General features: G+C 68.1%; 2 protein-coding genes across 3 annotated transcripts; one reads left to right on the plus strand and one right to left on the minus strand.

The window, feature by feature from the left end:
- Positions 1-503: 503 nt before the first annotated feature.
- On the plus strand, positions 504-6,205 carry FOSB (FosB proto-oncogene, AP-1 transcription factor subunit). 2 transcript variants are annotated; one of them, XM_082333464.1, is made up of 5 exons: positions 504-855; positions 2,696-2,986; positions 3,093-3,200; positions 4,076-4,234; positions 4,404-6,205. In XM_082333464.1, exons 1-5 carry the CDS (start codon positions 730-732, stop codon positions 4,467-4,469), a joined length of 750 nt encoding a protein of 249 aa, XP_082189590.1. In that variant the 5' UTR covers positions 504-729; the 3' UTR covers positions 4,470-6,205. The 2 variants fall into 2 exon arrangements, with proteins under 2 accessions (XP_082189590.1, XP_082189589.1); XM_082333463.1 differs by having other exon boundaries at positions 4,076-6,205.
- Positions 6,206-8,326: 2,121 nt separating this feature from the next.
- Positions 8,327-14,079, minus strand: EXOC3L2 (exocyst complex component 3 like 2). Its single transcript, XM_082333552.1, has 12 exons — positions 14,004-14,079; positions 13,046-13,609; positions 12,074-12,683; positions 11,760-11,874; positions 11,410-11,520; positions 10,936-11,036; positions 10,540-10,647; positions 10,312-10,447; positions 9,943-10,065; positions 9,717-9,872; positions 9,515-9,636; positions 8,327-8,859 (listed from the first exon to the last, which is right to left on the minus strand). The coding sequence occupies exons 2-12, from the start codon at positions 13,473-13,475 to the stop codon at positions 8,601-8,603; spliced, it is 2,271 nt and encodes a 756-aa protein (XP_082189678.1). The 5' UTR covers positions 13,476-13,609; positions 14,004-14,079; the 3' UTR covers positions 8,327-8,600.
- Positions 14,080-16,919: the final 2,840 nt, after the last annotated feature.

Raw genomic sequence — 16,919 nt, forward strand, 5'->3', positions numbered from 1 at the left:
CGTATAAAGCGGCGGCGCGGCGGTGAGCAGTTCATTCATAAAAAGCGGAGATCGGGGGAAGCGGCGGGAGCGTCACCGGCACTTTGCACCGGCGGAGCGGATGTACCGGGGCTCGTAGCGGCTGAACCGGAGCCTGGGAAGGGACTTACCGGAGCGTTTAGCGGCCAACCGGGACTTTGCACCGGAGAACCGGAGCCTGGGAACGGATGTACCGGGGCTTATAGCAGCGAACCGGACTTTGTACCAGCGAACCGGAGCCTGGGAACGGATGCACCGGGGTTTGTAGAGGCGCACCGGGACTTTGTACCGGATAACCGGAGCCTGGGACGGCTGCACCGGGGCTTATAGCAGTGCACCGGGGCTTGTAGCGGCGGACCGGAGCCTGGGACGGCTGCACCGGGACTTTGAACCGGCGAACTGGGGCTTGTGGAGGCGCACCGGAGCCTGGCACGGATGCACCGGGGTTTATAGCGGCGAACCGGGGCTTGCAGCAGCGCAGCGGGACTCCGTAGCTGCCAACCGGAGCCTGGGACGGATACGCTGGGGCTCGCAGCGGCGCCCCGGGACGGCAGAGCAGAGCGGGACCCTCGCCCCGAGAGACTCCCACAGCCGTCGCCCTAACCCGGAGCGGCAGAGCGAGGCGCGGGGGGGCTTGCTCGGTAGAGCGGGATGCCGGTAGCCTGACCCGCAGCCTTGGCGTGGCGGGGCGGCCCCCGCGCCCCCGGGGCCATGTACCAAGGCTTCCCCGGTGACTACGACTCGGGGTCCCGCTGCAGCTCCTCGCCCTCGGCCGAGTCCCAGTACCTCTCCTCGGTCGATTCCTTCGGGAGCCCCGCGGCGGCGGCGGCCGCGCAGGTGAGGGAGCTCCGCGCCGGGGGGAGGCGGCGCCGAGGGGGCGGGGTCGTGCGTAAACGCGTGACGCGTTGGAACCCTCCGTGATGACGCGGCGCACGTACGGCGCGCGCGGGTTTATTTTGGAACGCGGCGGCCGCCCCCTGTTGCTAAGGGGGGGGGGGGGGGGAACGGGCGCGCGCGGGGGACACGCCCCCTCACTGCGCGGCCACGCCCACCGCGCTGATTGGCCACGCCCCCGCGCCGGCGCGCCGCTGCCGCTGCGGCGGGGGGGAGCGGGGTTGGGGCTCCCCCCACGCGTGAACCGGGGCTGGGGGGGGGCTTAATGCCTCCCGCCCCGCAACGGGTCCCGGTGCGACCGGGGGGGGCTCAGTGCAGCCCCCCCCCCCCCCCCCCCCCCACGCGCACACACCGGGTCCCGGTGCGACCGGGGGGGCTCAGTGCAACCCCCCCCCCCCCGCGCACATACCGGGTCCCGGTGCGACCGGGGGGCGCTCATGCACCCCCCACCCCCCCCACCCTCCCCCCGCACACACCGGGTCCCGGTGCAACCGGGGGGGGCTCAGTGCACCCCCCCACACACACACACCCCGGGTCTCGGTGTAACCGGGGCACAGCCGGTTCACGGTCAGTTCAGGTCCTCCCCCCGTGGGAACTGGTCCCGGTACAGCTGGGGGGGGGGGGGGGGGGGGGGAGGGCAATGCGTACCCCGTTCCCGGTGCACACACATCTCCCGGTCAACCGGGAAAGCGGGGGCTCAGTGCCCCCCTCCCCCAGCTCCATGCGGGATTTGGGTGCTGGTGGGATTTGGGGGGTCCCCTCGGCACCCCCCGACGCCCTCAGGGTGCCCCAGCCGTGTGCGGGGTCCCAGCGCAAAGCGGGGGGGGGGGGGTCCTGGTGCAGCGAGGGGGGTGCTGCCAGCTGCAAAGAGCTGGAGGCAGAAGGGGCGTCCCTGGGGGGGGGGGGGGGGGGGGGGGGGCGGCACCCTGAGCTGGGTGCTGGGGCCCGCCGTGTGCCGGGGCCGGGGGGGTTTGCACGTTGGCGCACGAGCGCTGGGGGGCCTCGCGGAATGGTGCCGGGGAGCTCTGGCACGCTGGGGACAGGGAGCCTTGCACGCCGGTGCAGGGGCAGGAGGGTGTCGCGCGTCAGTGCTGGGGGCTCTTGCACGTCTGTGCCAGGGGCACAAGGGCGTTGCACAGTGGTGCCAGGGAGCTCTTGCACGTCGGCAATGGGGGCACGAGGGCATCGTGCATCGGTGCCTGGAAGGACTTGCACATCTGTGCCAGGGGCCCGAGGGCTCTTGTACGTTGGTGCCGGGGGCACGAGAGTGTCATGCGTCAGTGCTGAGGGCTCTTGCACGTTGGTGCCAGGGGCACGAGGGTGTCGGGCATCAGTGCTGGGGAACTTTTGCAGGTCAGGGACAGGGATCGTCGTACATCAGTGCTAGGAGGCTCTCGCACGTTGGCGCTGGGGACGTCAGCGTCTGGTGCATCAGTGCCAGGGGCGCGAGGGCACTGTGTGTCCGTGCTGGGGAGCTCTTGCACATCGGTGCCAGGGGACAGGGAGCCTCATGCGTTGGTGCTGGGGACCCCCTCCAACTTGCATGTTGGTGCCAGGGGCACAAGGGCATCGTGCATCAGTGCCAGGGACCTCTTGCGTGTCGGTGCCAGGAAGGACTTGCGTGTCGGTGCCGGGGGCACGAGGGTGCTGCACGTCAGTGCCGGGGAGCTCTTGCACGCTGGTGCCGGGGGCACGAGGCCCTCGTGCAGGGTGGGAGGGTAGCAGCGCCAGCCCACCTGTGGGTGCTGCCAGGCAGGGTCTGACCCCCTTCCCCTCTCCGCAGGAGTGCAGCGGCCTGGGGGACATGCCTGGCTCCTTCGTGCCCACGGTGACGGCCATCACCACCAGCCAGGACCTGCAGTGGCTGGTGCAGCCCACCCTCATCTCCTCGGTGGCCCAGTCGCAGCCCCTGGGGGCACCCATGGCGCACCCCCCTCCCACCGCCCCCGTCGATCCCTATGACCTCCCGGGACCCAGCTACTCCACACCGGGCATGGGTGCCTTCGCCACGGGGCCGGCGGCACCACCAGCACGTCCCACCCGCGCCCGGCCCCGGCGCAGCCGCGAGGAGACGGTGAGTGGCATCCCTAACCCCGGGGGTGGGTCGGTGGGGACCCGGAGGGTGGTGGGAGTCTGGGGATATGGGTAGCAGCTGGCTGATAGTCCTGTCCTTCTGGCAGCTGACACCGGAGGAGGAGGAGAAGCGCCGCGTACGGCGGGAGAGGAACAAGTTGGCGGCGGCCAAGTGCCGTAACCGGCGCCGGGAGCTGACGGATCGGCTGCAGGCGGTGAGTGCTTGGAGACACACTGGGAACGGTGGTGTCACCGCAGCTGGCGGTGTCCGAGGAGGATAGTGGTGGCTCTCTGGGATGGTGATGTCCCCAAAGGCTGGGGACATCACAAGGGGATGGGTTGATGTCTACAGGGGCAGGTCCCTGGGGATGTTTGGGGACAGTGGTGTCCTCAAGGCCATGGGGACATTGGAAGGGGATGGTTAACTGGGGTTGTTGGAAGGAGACAGGTCGATGCCTATGGGAGCAGATGGGGACAGTGATGTCCCCCGGACCAAGGGACACTGGAAGGGGATGATGATGATAGTAATGACAATGACACCCTCGGAGCTGGGGACACCACAGGCGGACAGACTGATGTCTGTAGACCCTGATTCCAGGGAGCTGGGGACATAAGATGGGGACAGTGGTGTCCCCAGGACCAAGGGATACCGGAGGGGGATGATGTCCCCAGGACCTGGTTGTGTTGGAGGGGACAGATGGATGCCTACGGGTGCACATCCTGGGGAGCTGGGGACGTTGGATGGGGACAACAGTGTCCCCATGAGCAAGGGACACTGGAAGGGGATGATGATGTCCCCAGGAGCAGGCAGCATCGGAGGGGAACAGATGGAGACCTGGGGATGCTGGAGCGGGACAATGCCATCCCCAGGAGCCAGGGACATGGGAGGAGGATGACAAAAGGTGCTGGAGGAGGACGCTGTGTCTAGTAGCAGGGGATGTCAGAGGGGGACGGATGGACCTCCAGGGATGCTGGAGAGAGGAAAGATCCCGTCCTGCAGGCCACGGGAGGGTGATGTCCCCAGGGCTGGGGTGGGGGGGACAGTGGCGTCCCCTGCAGCCCATCTCACTCCACCCCACTGCCGCCCCAGGAGACGGACCAGCTGGAGGAGGAGAAAGCCGAGCTGGAGTCGGAGATCGCTGAGCTGCAGAAGGAGAAGGAACGGTTGGAGTTTGTCCTGGTGGCCCACGCCCCCGCCTGCAAGCTCCCCTTCGAGGACGTCGGCTCCTTGGGTGCCGGCCCCGCCGAGGTGAGCACCCTGGGCAAGGAAGAGCCGGCGGGGACCGTCGCCTTCCTACCCCCGGGTCCGTTCCAGCCGAGCGCCCAGGGCCCCTTCCCCAGCTGCTGCTTCGCACCCGGGGTCCCCTCGGGGCCACCTAACCCATCCTATACGTCTTCGTTTGTGTTCACCCACCCAGAGGGAGCCACCTGCGGAGCCTCGCATCAGCGGAGCAGCAGCAGCGACCAGTCCTCGGACTCCTTGAATTCTCCCTCGCTCCTCGCGTTGTGAATGGGGTCCCCCCCAAAAACGGGCACCTCCTCCCTCCCTGGGTGGTGTTTTTTGTGGTTTTTGGCTTTTTCCCCCCCTTCTTTTTGGATCAATTGGCCCAGGGGTTGGGATGTTGGTGAGGTTGAAGGGCAGTTTTGGCGCCTGGATGTGGGGTGTCAGCGATGGGGCCAGCATGTTGGAGGTGTCCATGATGTGTCTCTGTCGTTCCTGCGGCATCCCAGCCGCTTCAGAGGTGTCTGTCCCCAATCCCCATCATCTCGTGGGGGTTCATGCAGCATCTCAATCCCTTTGGAGATGTTCCTGCCCAATTTCCACCACCCGGGGAAGGTTCCTGTGGTGTCTTCATCACCTTAGAGGTGTCTGTCCCCAATCCCTGTTGTCCCATGGGGCTTTATGCAGCATCTCCATCGCTTTGGAGATGTTTCTGCTCAACTTCCATCCACCTGGGAAGGTTGCTTTATTGTCTCCATTGGCCGAGAGGTGTCTGTGCCCAATCCACACCATCCCATGGGGCTTTATGCAGCATCTCCATGCCTTTGGAGATCTCCATGCCTGATTTCCACCACCCTGGGAATGTCCCTGTGGTGTCTCCATCACTGTAGAGGTGTCCGTCCTTGATCCCCATCATCTCATGGGGATTCATTCAGCATCTCCATCCCTTTGGAGATGTCCATGCCTGATTTCCACCACCCTGGGAATGTCCCTGTGGTGTCTCCATCACCGTAGAGGTGTCTGTCCCTGATCCCCATCATCCCATGGGGATTCATGCTGCATCTCCTTCACTTTGGAGATGTCCATGCCTGATCTTAGTCACCCTGGGAAGGTCCCTGTGGCACCTATGACACCTTAAAGGTGTCTGTGCCTGATCTCTGTTGTCCTGGGGAGGGTCCCTGTGCCATCTCCATCACTTTGGAGGTGCCCATGCTGTGTCTCCCTCACTCCGGGAAGGGTCCTGTGTCATTTCTGTTACACTGGAGATGTCCATGTCATCTCCGTCATCCTGGGGGGGGTCCATGTGGCATCTCCCTCACCCTAGAGGTGTCCATGCCACATTTCCCTTGGAGAGTCCCTGTGGCACCTTCATTACCTTAGAGGTGTCTGTGCCACAACGGCACCATCCCATGGGGTCCTTGCAGTATCTCCATCGCCCTGGAGATGTCTCTGCTGTGTCCCCGTTGCCCTAAGGGGTTCATGCAGCATCTCCATCACCCTGGAGGTGCCCCTGCCAAATCTCTGTCACCCTGGGGGGGGTCTATGTGCTGTCTCCATCCCCTCCATGGTGTCCACACTCCATGTCCCGATCCCCCTTGGGGGTCCCAGCCCCGCTGCTGATGCTGGGCTTCCAGGTGACCTCTCCAGCACCCATAATATTGGGTGGCCTCCCATCCTGCTTGTCCCCCACCCGACTGTGAACGGCTCTGCCCCGTCCACCCTCCCCGCACGGGTCCCGCTGGTGGCTCCGGCGTCCCCAACCCCGTGCCATCCCTCTCTCGTGACCAAGCTTCGCCAGCGTTGACTCTGTCCTCTCTCTATATTATATATATATTTTTGTTGTGTGGGGCTGCCAGCCCCGAGGAGATGTTTAATTTTTTATTATTATTATTATTATTATTGCCTGTGCTGTATTTGTGACTGTTCTGGGGCCGGCTCGTCCCCTGCGTCCGCGCTCGATTCATCCCAACGTGGCAAATAAAGCAGCTTTGGATCGGCCCCCCTGTCTCTTCTTTCTCGCCAGCAGGGTGGCATCAGACTGGGGACCCGTGGCCACCAAGGGGTTCTTGTGCAGGAATTGGGTTGGGGAGCTTCTGGGGACACAGAAGCTGTGGGTTGAGGAGCTTCCCCAGGTCATGGGGTCCTTGGGGACATGAGCTAAGGGTCACAGGGCCTTGGGGATGAAGAGGGACAGGGAGCACCTAGGTGATGGAGCTGCTGGAGCCTGTGCCACAGGGAGCTTCTGGGGATGGGGAGCCCTTGGATGAGGGGGAGCAGTGGGGACCAGGGAGCTTCGGGGGACCAGGAGCCCCAGGCTCAGAGACCCTTGGGGACATGGAGCTGGAGGGGGATTGGCCCAGCGGCCTGCCAATCAACTGTAAAGATGGGCGGGCTCTGCTGCCACGGTTACAAAAGGACCGCGCCCTCCTAAGCCACGCCCCCAATAGCGCAAGCCACGCCCCCGGTGCCTGCAGCCCCCCGGCTGGCCGCCAGGGGGAGCCAGTCCTAAGGGGTCCTTGCCAGTTTGCGGGGGTCTCTGACCAGTTTGGGGGTATACTCCCCAATTTGAGGGGGGTCCTTGCCCAGTCTGAGGGTCCCCTGCCCAGCCAGGTGCCATGAGGGGGCCACGCCGGGTTGGGGGGGGCCCTGCGGCCCCCAGCCCTGCTGCCCGGGGGGGGTTTCCTTCCTTCCCCCCAGGCCTTGACGTCAGGCACGCGGTGATTCACAGCGGGGCTGGCACACGGGACACGCCAGGACGCGCTAGGCACACCCTGGGGTGGGTGTCGTCCCCCCCCGCGCCCAGGGATGCACTCGGGGACCGTGAGGACAATGCGGGTCCCCGTCCCCATGCTCCTGCATAGTGACATCCCTGTCCCATGTCCCATCTCTGTCCCCATGTGTCCCTGCACGGTTCCGTTCTCCGTGCATGGTGACATCCTTGTCCCCATTTATCTGGGCGTGTGTCCCATGTGTCCCTGTGCGTCCAGACATGGTCTCATCCCTGTCCCCATGTGTCCCTGCATGGTCCCATCCCTGTTCCCATGGTTCCAGACACAGTGACATCCTTCTCCCCACGTGCCTGGGTATGGTCCCGTCCCTGTCCCCATGTGCCTGGGCATGGTGACATCCCTGTTCCCACATTCCCATCCCTGTGACACCCCCCCCCGTGCCATCCCATGCCCTGTCCCTGTGCAGGGGCCACCCCTGTCCCTCCCCAGGTCTCCCCGTCCCTTCCCGCTGCCCCCGCCCGACGCTGCTGCTTCCGCCCCTGCCGCCGCCGTCCCCTTCCCACGGCACGAGGGACGGTGACCCTGGCCCCGCTCCCACCGCGGCCGCGCCGGGGCCACTTATTTTTAGCCCTTGCTCCTTCCTGGCCGGATCCGGCACTCGCCTATTTTTGACACGGGGGTGGGGGGCACACGGTGGCCTCAGCCATGGCTCCCCCAGGATGCGCTGAGACCCAAAGAGCTCGTGGCAGCAGTGGGTGACAATGCTCTGGGGGTGGCGGGTGGCAGGAGGGACACGGGGGTGGCCGTATCCTGTGTCCCCCCACCATTTTCCATCACGGGGGGGGGACACAGGGTGTCCCACGAGGCGCCGGATCCAGGCGCCAAGGCAGGGTGGGGCGGGATGGAGTGGGGCCAGGGTGGCTTCCCCCCCACCTCCCCCGGGCCCGATCCTGCCCTTGGCTGAGTCACGCTGTCCCCAACCCCCTGCCACCCGTCAGGGTCCAGACGGGTGTCCCCCCTGTGCCGGGAAGGGCAGTCGTGTCCCCCTGTCCTCCCCCCGCAGTGGCTTCCCGGCGAGGCACCGGCGGCCCTTTCCTTCCTCCCCTCCCCGGAGTGGCCACCACGGGACGGGGCCTCGCACGAGGAACCAGCTCCCGCACGGGGATGGCCCCGTGTCCTCTGTCCCTTGCGCATGGGGACAGCCCCGTGTCCCCCAGCCCCTGTGCACGCAGTGGCCCCGTGGCCCCTGTCCCCATGCGTGAGGTGGCCCCGTGGCCCCTGTCCCCATGCGTGAGGTGGTCCCGCGTCCCCGGTCCCCACACACGCAGACCTGGAGCGAGAGCAAAGGACGAGAGCTGGCGCCAGCGTTAATTTACAGCATTGACACCATTTATACACAGTCCCGGGGGCTCTGGCCTGGGGCAGCGCAGCCCCCCCGGGCCTGGGGGGCTCCGAGCACAGCCGGGGCAATGCATCCAGCTCCGGGGGAGGCAGGCACCCGGATTTGGAGTGCAGGATTGCACCCAGCTCCAGGGTGCAGCGATGCACCCCTCTCTGAGGGAGGTGAGCACCCAGATTTAGGGTGCAGCATTGCACCCAGCTCTAGGGTACAGCGATGCACCCCTCTCTGGGGGAGGCATGCACCCACCTGCGGGTGCGGGCGCTCAGAGCCGTGCCTGGCCGGGGCGCTGGGGGTGCGGGCGGCGCAGGCGCAGGCGGGAGAGGCGCGCCAGGCGCGGCAGGTGGAACGGGAGGCATCGCACCTCGCGGGCCACGGCCAGTTCAGAGAAGAAGGCGCGTTGGCGCGGCAGCCCCGGCTCAGCCTCGCTCTGCTCCAGGTCCTGCACTACCCCCAGGATCTCCTGCCGCGCCGCCTGACCCCGCAGCCCCCGCACGTCCAGCACCGCCGCCACGTGCTTCCGCCTGTGGGACGGGGACGCTCAGGGGACGGGGACACCCACTGCCGGGCACCCCAGGCCCCTGGGAGAGGCATGCGCCCAGATTTGGGGAGCAGCGTTGCACCCAGCTCCGGGCAAGGCATGCACCCGCCTTTGGGGCGCAGCATTGCACCCAGCCCTGGGGCGCAGCGATGCACCTAGATTCGGGGAGAGGCATGCACCCAGCATTGGGGCGCAGCGTTACACCCAGCCCTGGGGCAAATCCCGGTCCCAGGTTTAACTGGTACCAGTTGCAGCCAGGACTGCTTCTATTTAAAGCCCCCGAAGTGGCGGCGTCCTGCCGGGCCTGCGCGTGCCACCAGCCCCCCTCGGGGACGGGACTTGGCGCGAGGCCGCGGCCGCTTCCCGGCGGGCGGCCAGGATGGAGCGGCAGCGGGGCGGGGGCTGCCGGGAAGGACGGACGCGGCGTCCTGTCACCCCGCTTCGGTCTCCGTGGGGACACCGTGTCCTGCCCCCCTCCCTACGGGGAGGTGGCATCTCGCCTGGCCATGTCACTCTGCCGCAGCGACTATGGGGACATGTGCCACCCCACTCCTGTCCCTATGGGGCCACGGTGTCCCGCCTGGCCATGCCACCCCACTGCCATCCCCCTGGGGCCACCGCCGGCTGCCAGCACTCACCGGACGTCGGGGAAGTCCCTCACCAGGACGCCCACCTCCATCTGCAGCGCCGCCGTGTCCTCCAGTACCAGAAGCTCCCTCAACCGTGGCACCACCGAATCCAGCCAGGGCGAGGCCGAATCCTGCTGGTGCAAGGGACCTCAGCGCCGGTGCCTCCACCCGAGGAGCACCCAAGGGTGCCGGGGAGGGGATGCGTTCTCACCAAGCGGCTGAAGAGCTCACGGAGCTGGCGGGCTTCGTCCCCGAGGCGGGCGGCCACCCGGGCACGCATCTTGGCCGAGGTGCAGACCAAGCGCACCTGCAGCAGCGGCCGCACGTACTCGATGAGCACCCGCCGGTGCACCTCGCTCACCAGCACCTGCGGCACAAGGGTCAGCAGAAGCCACCAGCGATGGCAGTCGCCCTGCGGCGTCAAACCCGGCACCCACCTGGTAGGGCTCGGGGCGCAGTGGGCGCAGCTTCTGGGTGAAGCTGGTGATGAGCATCACGATGGTGTCGAAGGCGTCGGAGCTCGTCAGCCACTTGCGCTTCATCAGTTTGTTGAAGTAGGGCTGGTGGGGGAGCAGCTAGGGTGGGCAGCTGTCCCGGCACCCATGGGTGGCACCCCGGGTGGCGCCCAGGGGGTAGGAGGCCACCCGGAGCATCGCACACATGGGTGTCACCCGGCTCAGCACCCAACCAACAGGCACCATAAGCATCACCCTGGCTCAGCACCCAACCGATGGGCACCCTGCCCAGCACCCCGGTGCGCCTCGCTGGCCGTCCCCTCCCCAGGCCACCCCGCGCCGTGTGGGCACCTTGAGGTCCTCGAAGAGGCGCTGGGTGAGGACGTGGTTGCAGAGCCGGGTCACCTTGTCCAGGGCGGCGTGAGCCTGGCGCCGGGGCTCCTCGCTCTCCGGGTGTCCAAACTGTGCCAGGCGCTCGGCGAAGGTCCTGCCATGGAGAGGTCAGCGGGTGCTGCCGGAGGCCCTGAGCCCCCCGAGCACCCCAGGGACCCGAGGAGGGGGTGCTCGGGGTGCTCTCACCTGAAGGGGGGGCAGCAGTTGACCAGGGCGATGGCCCGGCCAGTGGCACCGTCAGGTGGGGTGGCTTCGCCGGGGGCCTCCAGGAACCGCTCCACCTTCCGCTGGAAACTGAGGGCACCCACACGGGTCATCTGTACTGGCACCCTGGGGACCCGGCACCCAGGGGACCCCGGCACCCAGGGGACCCCAGCACCCAGAGGACACGGCACCCTGGGAACACAGCACCCAGGGGTCCCGGCACCCATGTGCCATGCCCTCCCCGTGCCCCCCATGGCCATTCCAGCTCTATCCTGTGCCTTGTGGCTCCTGTCCCCCCACAGTGCCCATGTCCCTGTGCCCGTCCCCTGTCCCCCCACATCCCCGTGCCCTCATGTCCCCCCTTGTCCCCGTGCCCACCTGTGCAGGAAGGCCACCAGCACGCCCAGGAGGCTGTGTGCCATCTCCATGCCAAACTCAGGGGTGATCTGGGGGGCTCGGTCCACGTGCGCCCGCAGCAGCTGTGGGCATGGGCACCGCTGGGGACAGGGGCACGGCCACCAGCCTGCTGTCCCCTGGGGACATGGCCACCACCCTGGCGTCCCCTGGGGTACCAGCCACCCCGCCATCCCCTTGGGGCACCTTGGCATCCTGGCATCCCTATGGGGTATCCGGGCACCCTGGCGTCCTTATGGGGTATGTGGGCACCTTGGTGTCCCTATAGGGTGCCCAGCCACCCCAGTGCCCCTATGGGGTACCCAGGCACCCTGGCACCTCTGTGGGGTACCCAGCCACCCCAGCACCCTTAGGGGGCTGTGGGTCACCCCGCAGAACCCTGGGTCCCCAGGGGATGGGCCCAGGGGTGCAGGTGCCCAGTGGGCACTGTGCCCGTACCCCGGTGACGCGGGTGGCCAGTCCCTCCTGCAGCTCCTCGCTGGAGGCCTCCTCCGCCCACGTGTCCTCGCTGAGCTGCAGCTCCTGCGCCACTGCCACCTCCACCTTCGCCTGACATCGGGCACAGAGGGCATGGGGACACCGGGCGTGGGGACAGCAGGGCGCAGGGTCCCCTGCCAGCCCCTAGCCCTGGGACTGTACCTGTGCCCATCCCGGTGCCTATCCCAGTGCCACCACAATGCCCAGTGTTCCCATCCCAGTGCCACCCTGGTGCCCACCATGCTTCCATCCCAGTCCCCATTGCAGTCCCCATCCCTTGCCTGTCCCGGTGCCCGCTGCGGTGCCCATACCTTGACAGCAGCAATGCAGGAGCTCTCGAGGCTGCGCTGGGTCTCGGGGGGCAGGAGGGGCCCCAGCGCCTGCGCCTGCAGCAGGGCCCCCACCTCAGGGTGCCCCAGCACCTCCCTGTGGGCACAGGGACCTCACAGCGCCCGCCCAGGGTGGCACCGGGGTGCCCAGCACTCACCGCCACCCAGGCAACAGCCCTAGGGGTGTCCGGTGTGCCAGGGGGTGGCACTGGGTGGCACGGAGTGCCCAGCGTGGCGGGGGCATGGATGCTGTGGGGTCCAGTGGGTGACAGCGGGTGCTGGGGGGGGGGTCTCACCTGGGATAGGTGTTGCTGTGCCAGTCGAGCAGCAGGTAGAGGTCGGGCACGGCGAGGGGTCTCTGTGCCAGCGCGCCCAGCTGCTGTGCCAGCGCCCGGTGGTACCCGCGGGCGTAGACCCCGAAGGCGCCATACTCAGGGGGGTAAGCGGGTGCCACGTGGCACCGCACGGCCCCCAGATCGCCCACCAACCGAGCCGCCAGCGCTGCCAACCGGGCACCCAACCCGGCGGCGGGTGCCACCTGCGCCAACCTCTCGCCTGCGGCCCGTCCCACTGCCTCTTGCCAGCGGCGCCGGAGGGCACGCGGGCGCCCCGGGGTGCCCGGCGGGTGCCGGCCGTCGGCCGCCTCCTCCTGCTCCAGCACCCGGATCACCGAGCGCAAGGGCGGGTAGGGGCGCCCGGCGGGCACCGCTTCGCCCACCACTGCCCAGAGCTGCGCCAGCAGTGCCTCGTAGAGCAGCGCCACGTCCCGCGCCTGCCGCCCAGCTGCAGGGACGGCTGACGGGGACAGGGACGGGCAGGAGGCCATGCACTCTGCCTCCAACGCGATGATCTGCTCGTCAGCCGCCACCAGCTCCCGCCGCTGGATCAGCTCCAGGATCTCCAGCACTGGCGGGGGGTGGGCAGCCATGGGTGCCCTGATGGCACCCAAGGCCACCCACGGCCCCTGGCACACGTCCCCATCTCACAACATCCCACTCCCCGTGCCCCCGCTGGTCCCATGTTCCCATGTCCCACAATCCCTATGCCAGCGTCCCTCCATGTCCTATGACCTCCTGTGTCCCCATGGCCCCATGCCTATGCCCTAAATTCCATGGTCCTCCATGTCCTATTATGTCCCCATCCCCTTGTCCCCATCCCCATGTCCCCATGCCCACACGTCCCATGTCCCCATCGTCATGTCCCACATCCCCATGCCCATGTCTCACGTCCCCCCTGACCCCATCCCCATGCCCCCCGTCCCCTCTCACCTGAGAGCGGCTCCCTGGCCTTTCTGCGCCCCTCCTGCCGCTGTCCCCCGCTGTCCTGGTCCCCATCAGACACCCCCTCGCTCTCCACCGTTGGCGAGCGCTCGCCCGTGGACGCCCGCCGTCCCCGTGTCCCCAAGGCCAGCCGCAGCAGCGAGCTGCGCTTGGGGACCGGTCTCTCCGCCAGCGCCTCCACGCTGGCCTTGCGCCGCCCCGGCAGCCGCCGCAGCAGCCCGAAATCCTCCGACCGCCGCCGTGCCTGGCCACCGTCCCCATCCCCATCTTTGGGGGGGGGGCGGCGGGCGCGGCCGAAGGGTGCCAGACCCACCAGGCGCTCCAGGGTGGCCCGACGGCAGTAGCGGCTCTCAGGGTTGGCAGCGAAGGGATCGCCATCCTCCTCCTCCTCCTTGGGTGTTTTTTTCAGCAGTGGCATGGCCTGTGGGGCAGCACCAGGCACCCGGGCTGGCACGCAAAGGGCAAGCGGGACCCGGAGGAGCACCCTGACCCCCACCTGGGACCGGGGCAGCACCTGGATCTTCACCCAGCCGCTGGGTTGGCACTGGGCATCTGCACCGGACACCCAGTGTGCAAACCCATGAGCGTGCAAATCACCCCGTGCACCCCCCCGTGAGCACCCACCCCCCCATGAGCATGCAAACCCCCCCGTGCGCAGCCTGTGAGCTTGCACGCCCCTCCGTGCACCCTCCTGTGAGCACTTACACCCCGTGAGCACGCATGCCCCTCCATGCACCCCCCGCGAGCACCCGCACCCCCACGAGCATGCAACCCCCTCGGCGCACACCCCACGAGCGTGCACGGCTCCGTGCACACCCCGCGAGTGTGCAAGCCACTGCACACCCACCCCTGCACACACCCGCGCCCCGCCGGCGTGCCCACCCCTCCGTGCACCCCCAGTCCGGTGGGCGCCCGCAGGCAGGCAGGGCCCTTGTGGCACACGTACCCCCGGCAGTGGTAGCGGTGCCACGGCAGTGCCACTGGGCGCGGTGGCGGTGGCGGTGCCGTGGCGGTGACACCGGGCGCTGTGGCGGTGGTGGCCGCGCCAGGCGGGCAGCGGCCGGGGGGTTTCCTGAGGAAGCGCCTCCCCGGTGCGGCCTCCCACGCCGGGGCAGGGTCAGCCCCGGTTCCGCTGGGTCACCGGGGACGAAGGGGGACAAGGGGGGGGATGAGGGAGGACCCCACCTTGCATGGCCGTCACCCCCTGCATGGGGCATGGGGGACCCCAATGGCACGGGGACGGGACCCTGATGGCACAGGGGGACACAGCCATGGCATGAGGGCAGGACTCCGCTGGCACAGGGGGACAGGGGCATGGCACAGGGATGGCACCCTGGTGGCACAGGGGGACGTGGGCATGGGACAGGACAAGACCCCCATGGCACAGGAGACACTGCGTAGCACAGGGGTGGGACCCCACGTGGCACAGGGGGACCCCGGCATGGCGTGAGGACAGGACTCCGATGGCACAGGGGGACATGGGCACGGCAGAGGGACGGGACCTTGCACAGGATGGAAGTGGGACCCGCATGGCATGGGGGACACCACGTAGCACGGGGACAGGGTCCTGGTGGCACAGGGGGACACCGGCACGGCACAGGGCAGGACCCTGATGGCACAGGGGGACCCCACATGGCACAAGGACGTGACCCCATGTGGCACAGGGGACACCAGCATGGCACAGGGGACGGGACCCCACGTGGCACAGGGGGACCCCAGTGGCACAAGGACAGGGCCCCAGCATGGCAAAGGGGGACACTGACGTGACGTGGGGACAGGACCCGGTGGCACAGGGACCCCACACATCACGAGGACAGGAGCCGGTGGCACAGGGACCCCACACGTCACGGGGACAGGACCCGGTGGCACAGGGGGATGCTGCCATGGCACAGGGACAGGACCCCGGTGGCACAGGGGGACATGGGCACGGCATGGGGACAGGACTGAGTGGCACAGGGACCCCACGCATCACAGGGACAGGACACCAGTGACACAGGGACACAGGCATGGCACGGGGACAGGACCCAGTGACACGGGGACCCCACGCATCACAGGGACAGGACGCCAGTGACACAGGGACACAGGCATGGCACGGGGACAGGACCCAGTGACACAGGGACCCCACGCATCACAGGGACAGGACCCAGTGGCACAGAGGGACACGGGCACGGCATGGGGACAGGACCGAATGGCACAGGGACCCCACGCATCATGGGGACAGGACCCGGTGGCACAGGGACACAGGCATGGCACGGGGACAGGACCCAGTGGCACAGGGACCCCACGTGTCACGGGGACAGGAGCCGGTGGCACACGGGCACGGCATGGGGACAGGACCCGGTGGCACAGGGACCCCACGCATCATGGGGACAGGACCCGGTGGCACAGAGGGACACGGGCACGGCATGGGGACAGGACCCAGTGACACAGGGACCCCACGTGTCACGGGGACAGGACCCGGTGGCACACGGGCACGGCACGGGGACAGGACCCAGTGACACAGGGACCCAACGTGTCACAGGGACAGGACCCGGTGGCACACGGGCACGGCACGGGGACAGGACCCGGTGGCACAGGGACCCCACGCATCACAGGGACAGGACCCGGTGGCACAGGGACCCCACACGTCACGGGGACAGGACCCGGTGGCACAGGGGGACTCCACATTTCATGGGGACAGGACCCAGTGGCACAGGGACCCCACACGTCACGGAGACAGGACCCAGTGGCACAGAGGGACACGGGCACGGCATGGGGACAGGACCCAATGGCACAGGGACCCCACGCATCATGGGGACAGGACCCGGTGGCACAGGGGGACACGGGCACGGCATGGGGACAGGACCCAGTGACACAGGGACCCCACGCATCATGGGGACAGGACCCGGTGGCACAGAGGGACACGGGCACGGCATGGGGACAGGACCCAGTGACACAGGGACCCCACGTGTCACGGGGACAGGACCCGGTGGCACACGGGCACGGCACGGGGACAGGACCCAGTGACACAGGGACCCAACGTGTCACAGGGACAGGACCCGGTGGCACACGGGCACGGCACGGGGACAGGACCCGGTGGCACAGGGACCCCACGCATCACAGGGACAGGACCCGGTGGCACAGGGACCCCACACGTCACGGGGACAGGACCCGGTGGCACAGGGGGACTCCACATTTCATGGGGACAGGACCCAGTGGCACAGGGACCCCACACGTCACGGAGACAGGACCCAGTGGCACAGAGGGACACGGGCACGGCATGGGGACAGGACCCAATGGCACAGGGACCCCACGCATCATGGGGACAGGACCCGGTGGCACAGGGGGACACGGGCACGGCATGGGGACAGGACCCAGTGACACAGGGACCCCACGCATCATGGGGACAGGACCCGGTGGCACAGGGGGACACGGGCACGGCACGGGGACAGGACCCAGTGGCACAGGGACCCCACGTGTCACGGGGACAGGACCCGGTGGCACACGGGCACGGCATGGGGACAGGACCCGGTGGCACAGGGACCCCACGCGTTACGGGGACAGGACCCAGTGGCACAGGGGGACTCCACATTTCACGGGGACAGGACCCGGTGGCACAGGGACCCCACATTTCACGGGGACAGGACCCAGTGACACGGGGACCCCACGCGTCACGGGGACAGGACGCGGTGGCACAGGGACCCCACGCGTTACGGGGACAGGACCCGGTGGCACAGGGGGACACGGGCACGGCACGGGGACAGAACCGGTGGCACAGGGACCCCACGCGTCCCCACGGGTGGCACAGGGACCCCGGCCCAGCGCCCACGCGTGCCCGCGCCCGCCCGCCAGCTCACGTGACACCCGCGCCGGGCACTCAGGG

The sequence above is a fragment of the Platalea leucorodia genome (genome assembly GCF_965183815.1).
Source record: "Platalea leucorodia genome assembly, chromosome: 26".
In the NCBI taxonomy this organism is placed as follows: Eukaryota; Metazoa; Chordata; class Aves; order Pelecaniformes; family Threskiornithidae; genus Platalea; species Platalea leucorodia.

Bases quoted from the DNA above. Each gene is read 5' to 3' on its own strand.
- EXOC3L2 (XM_082333552.1), bottom strand. From the start codon at position 13,475: ATGCCACTGCTGAAAAAAACACCCAAGGAGGAGGAGGAGGATGGCGAT. The intron at 12,684-13,045 runs GTGAGAGGGGAC...ACCCCCCGCCAG, and splicing joins GGCCAGGGAGCCGCTCTCAG to TGCTGGAGATCCTGGAGCTG. The intron at 9,873-9,942 runs GTGGGTGCCGGG...CTTGTGCCGCAG, and splicing joins TGCGCCCCGAGCCCTACCAG to GTGCTGGTGAGCGAGGTGCA.
- FOSB (XM_082333463.1), top strand. From the start codon at position 730: ATGTACCAAGGCTTCCCCGGTGACTACGACTCGGGGTCCCGCTGCAGC. The intron at 2,987-3,092 runs GTGAGTGGCATC...TCCTTCTGGCAG, and splicing joins GGCGCAGCCGCGAGGAGACG to CTGACACCGGAGGAGGAGGA. The intron at 3,201-4,075 runs GTGAGTGCTTGG...CTGCCGCCCCAG, and splicing joins TGACGGATCGGCTGCAGGCG to GAGACGGACCAGCTGGAGGA.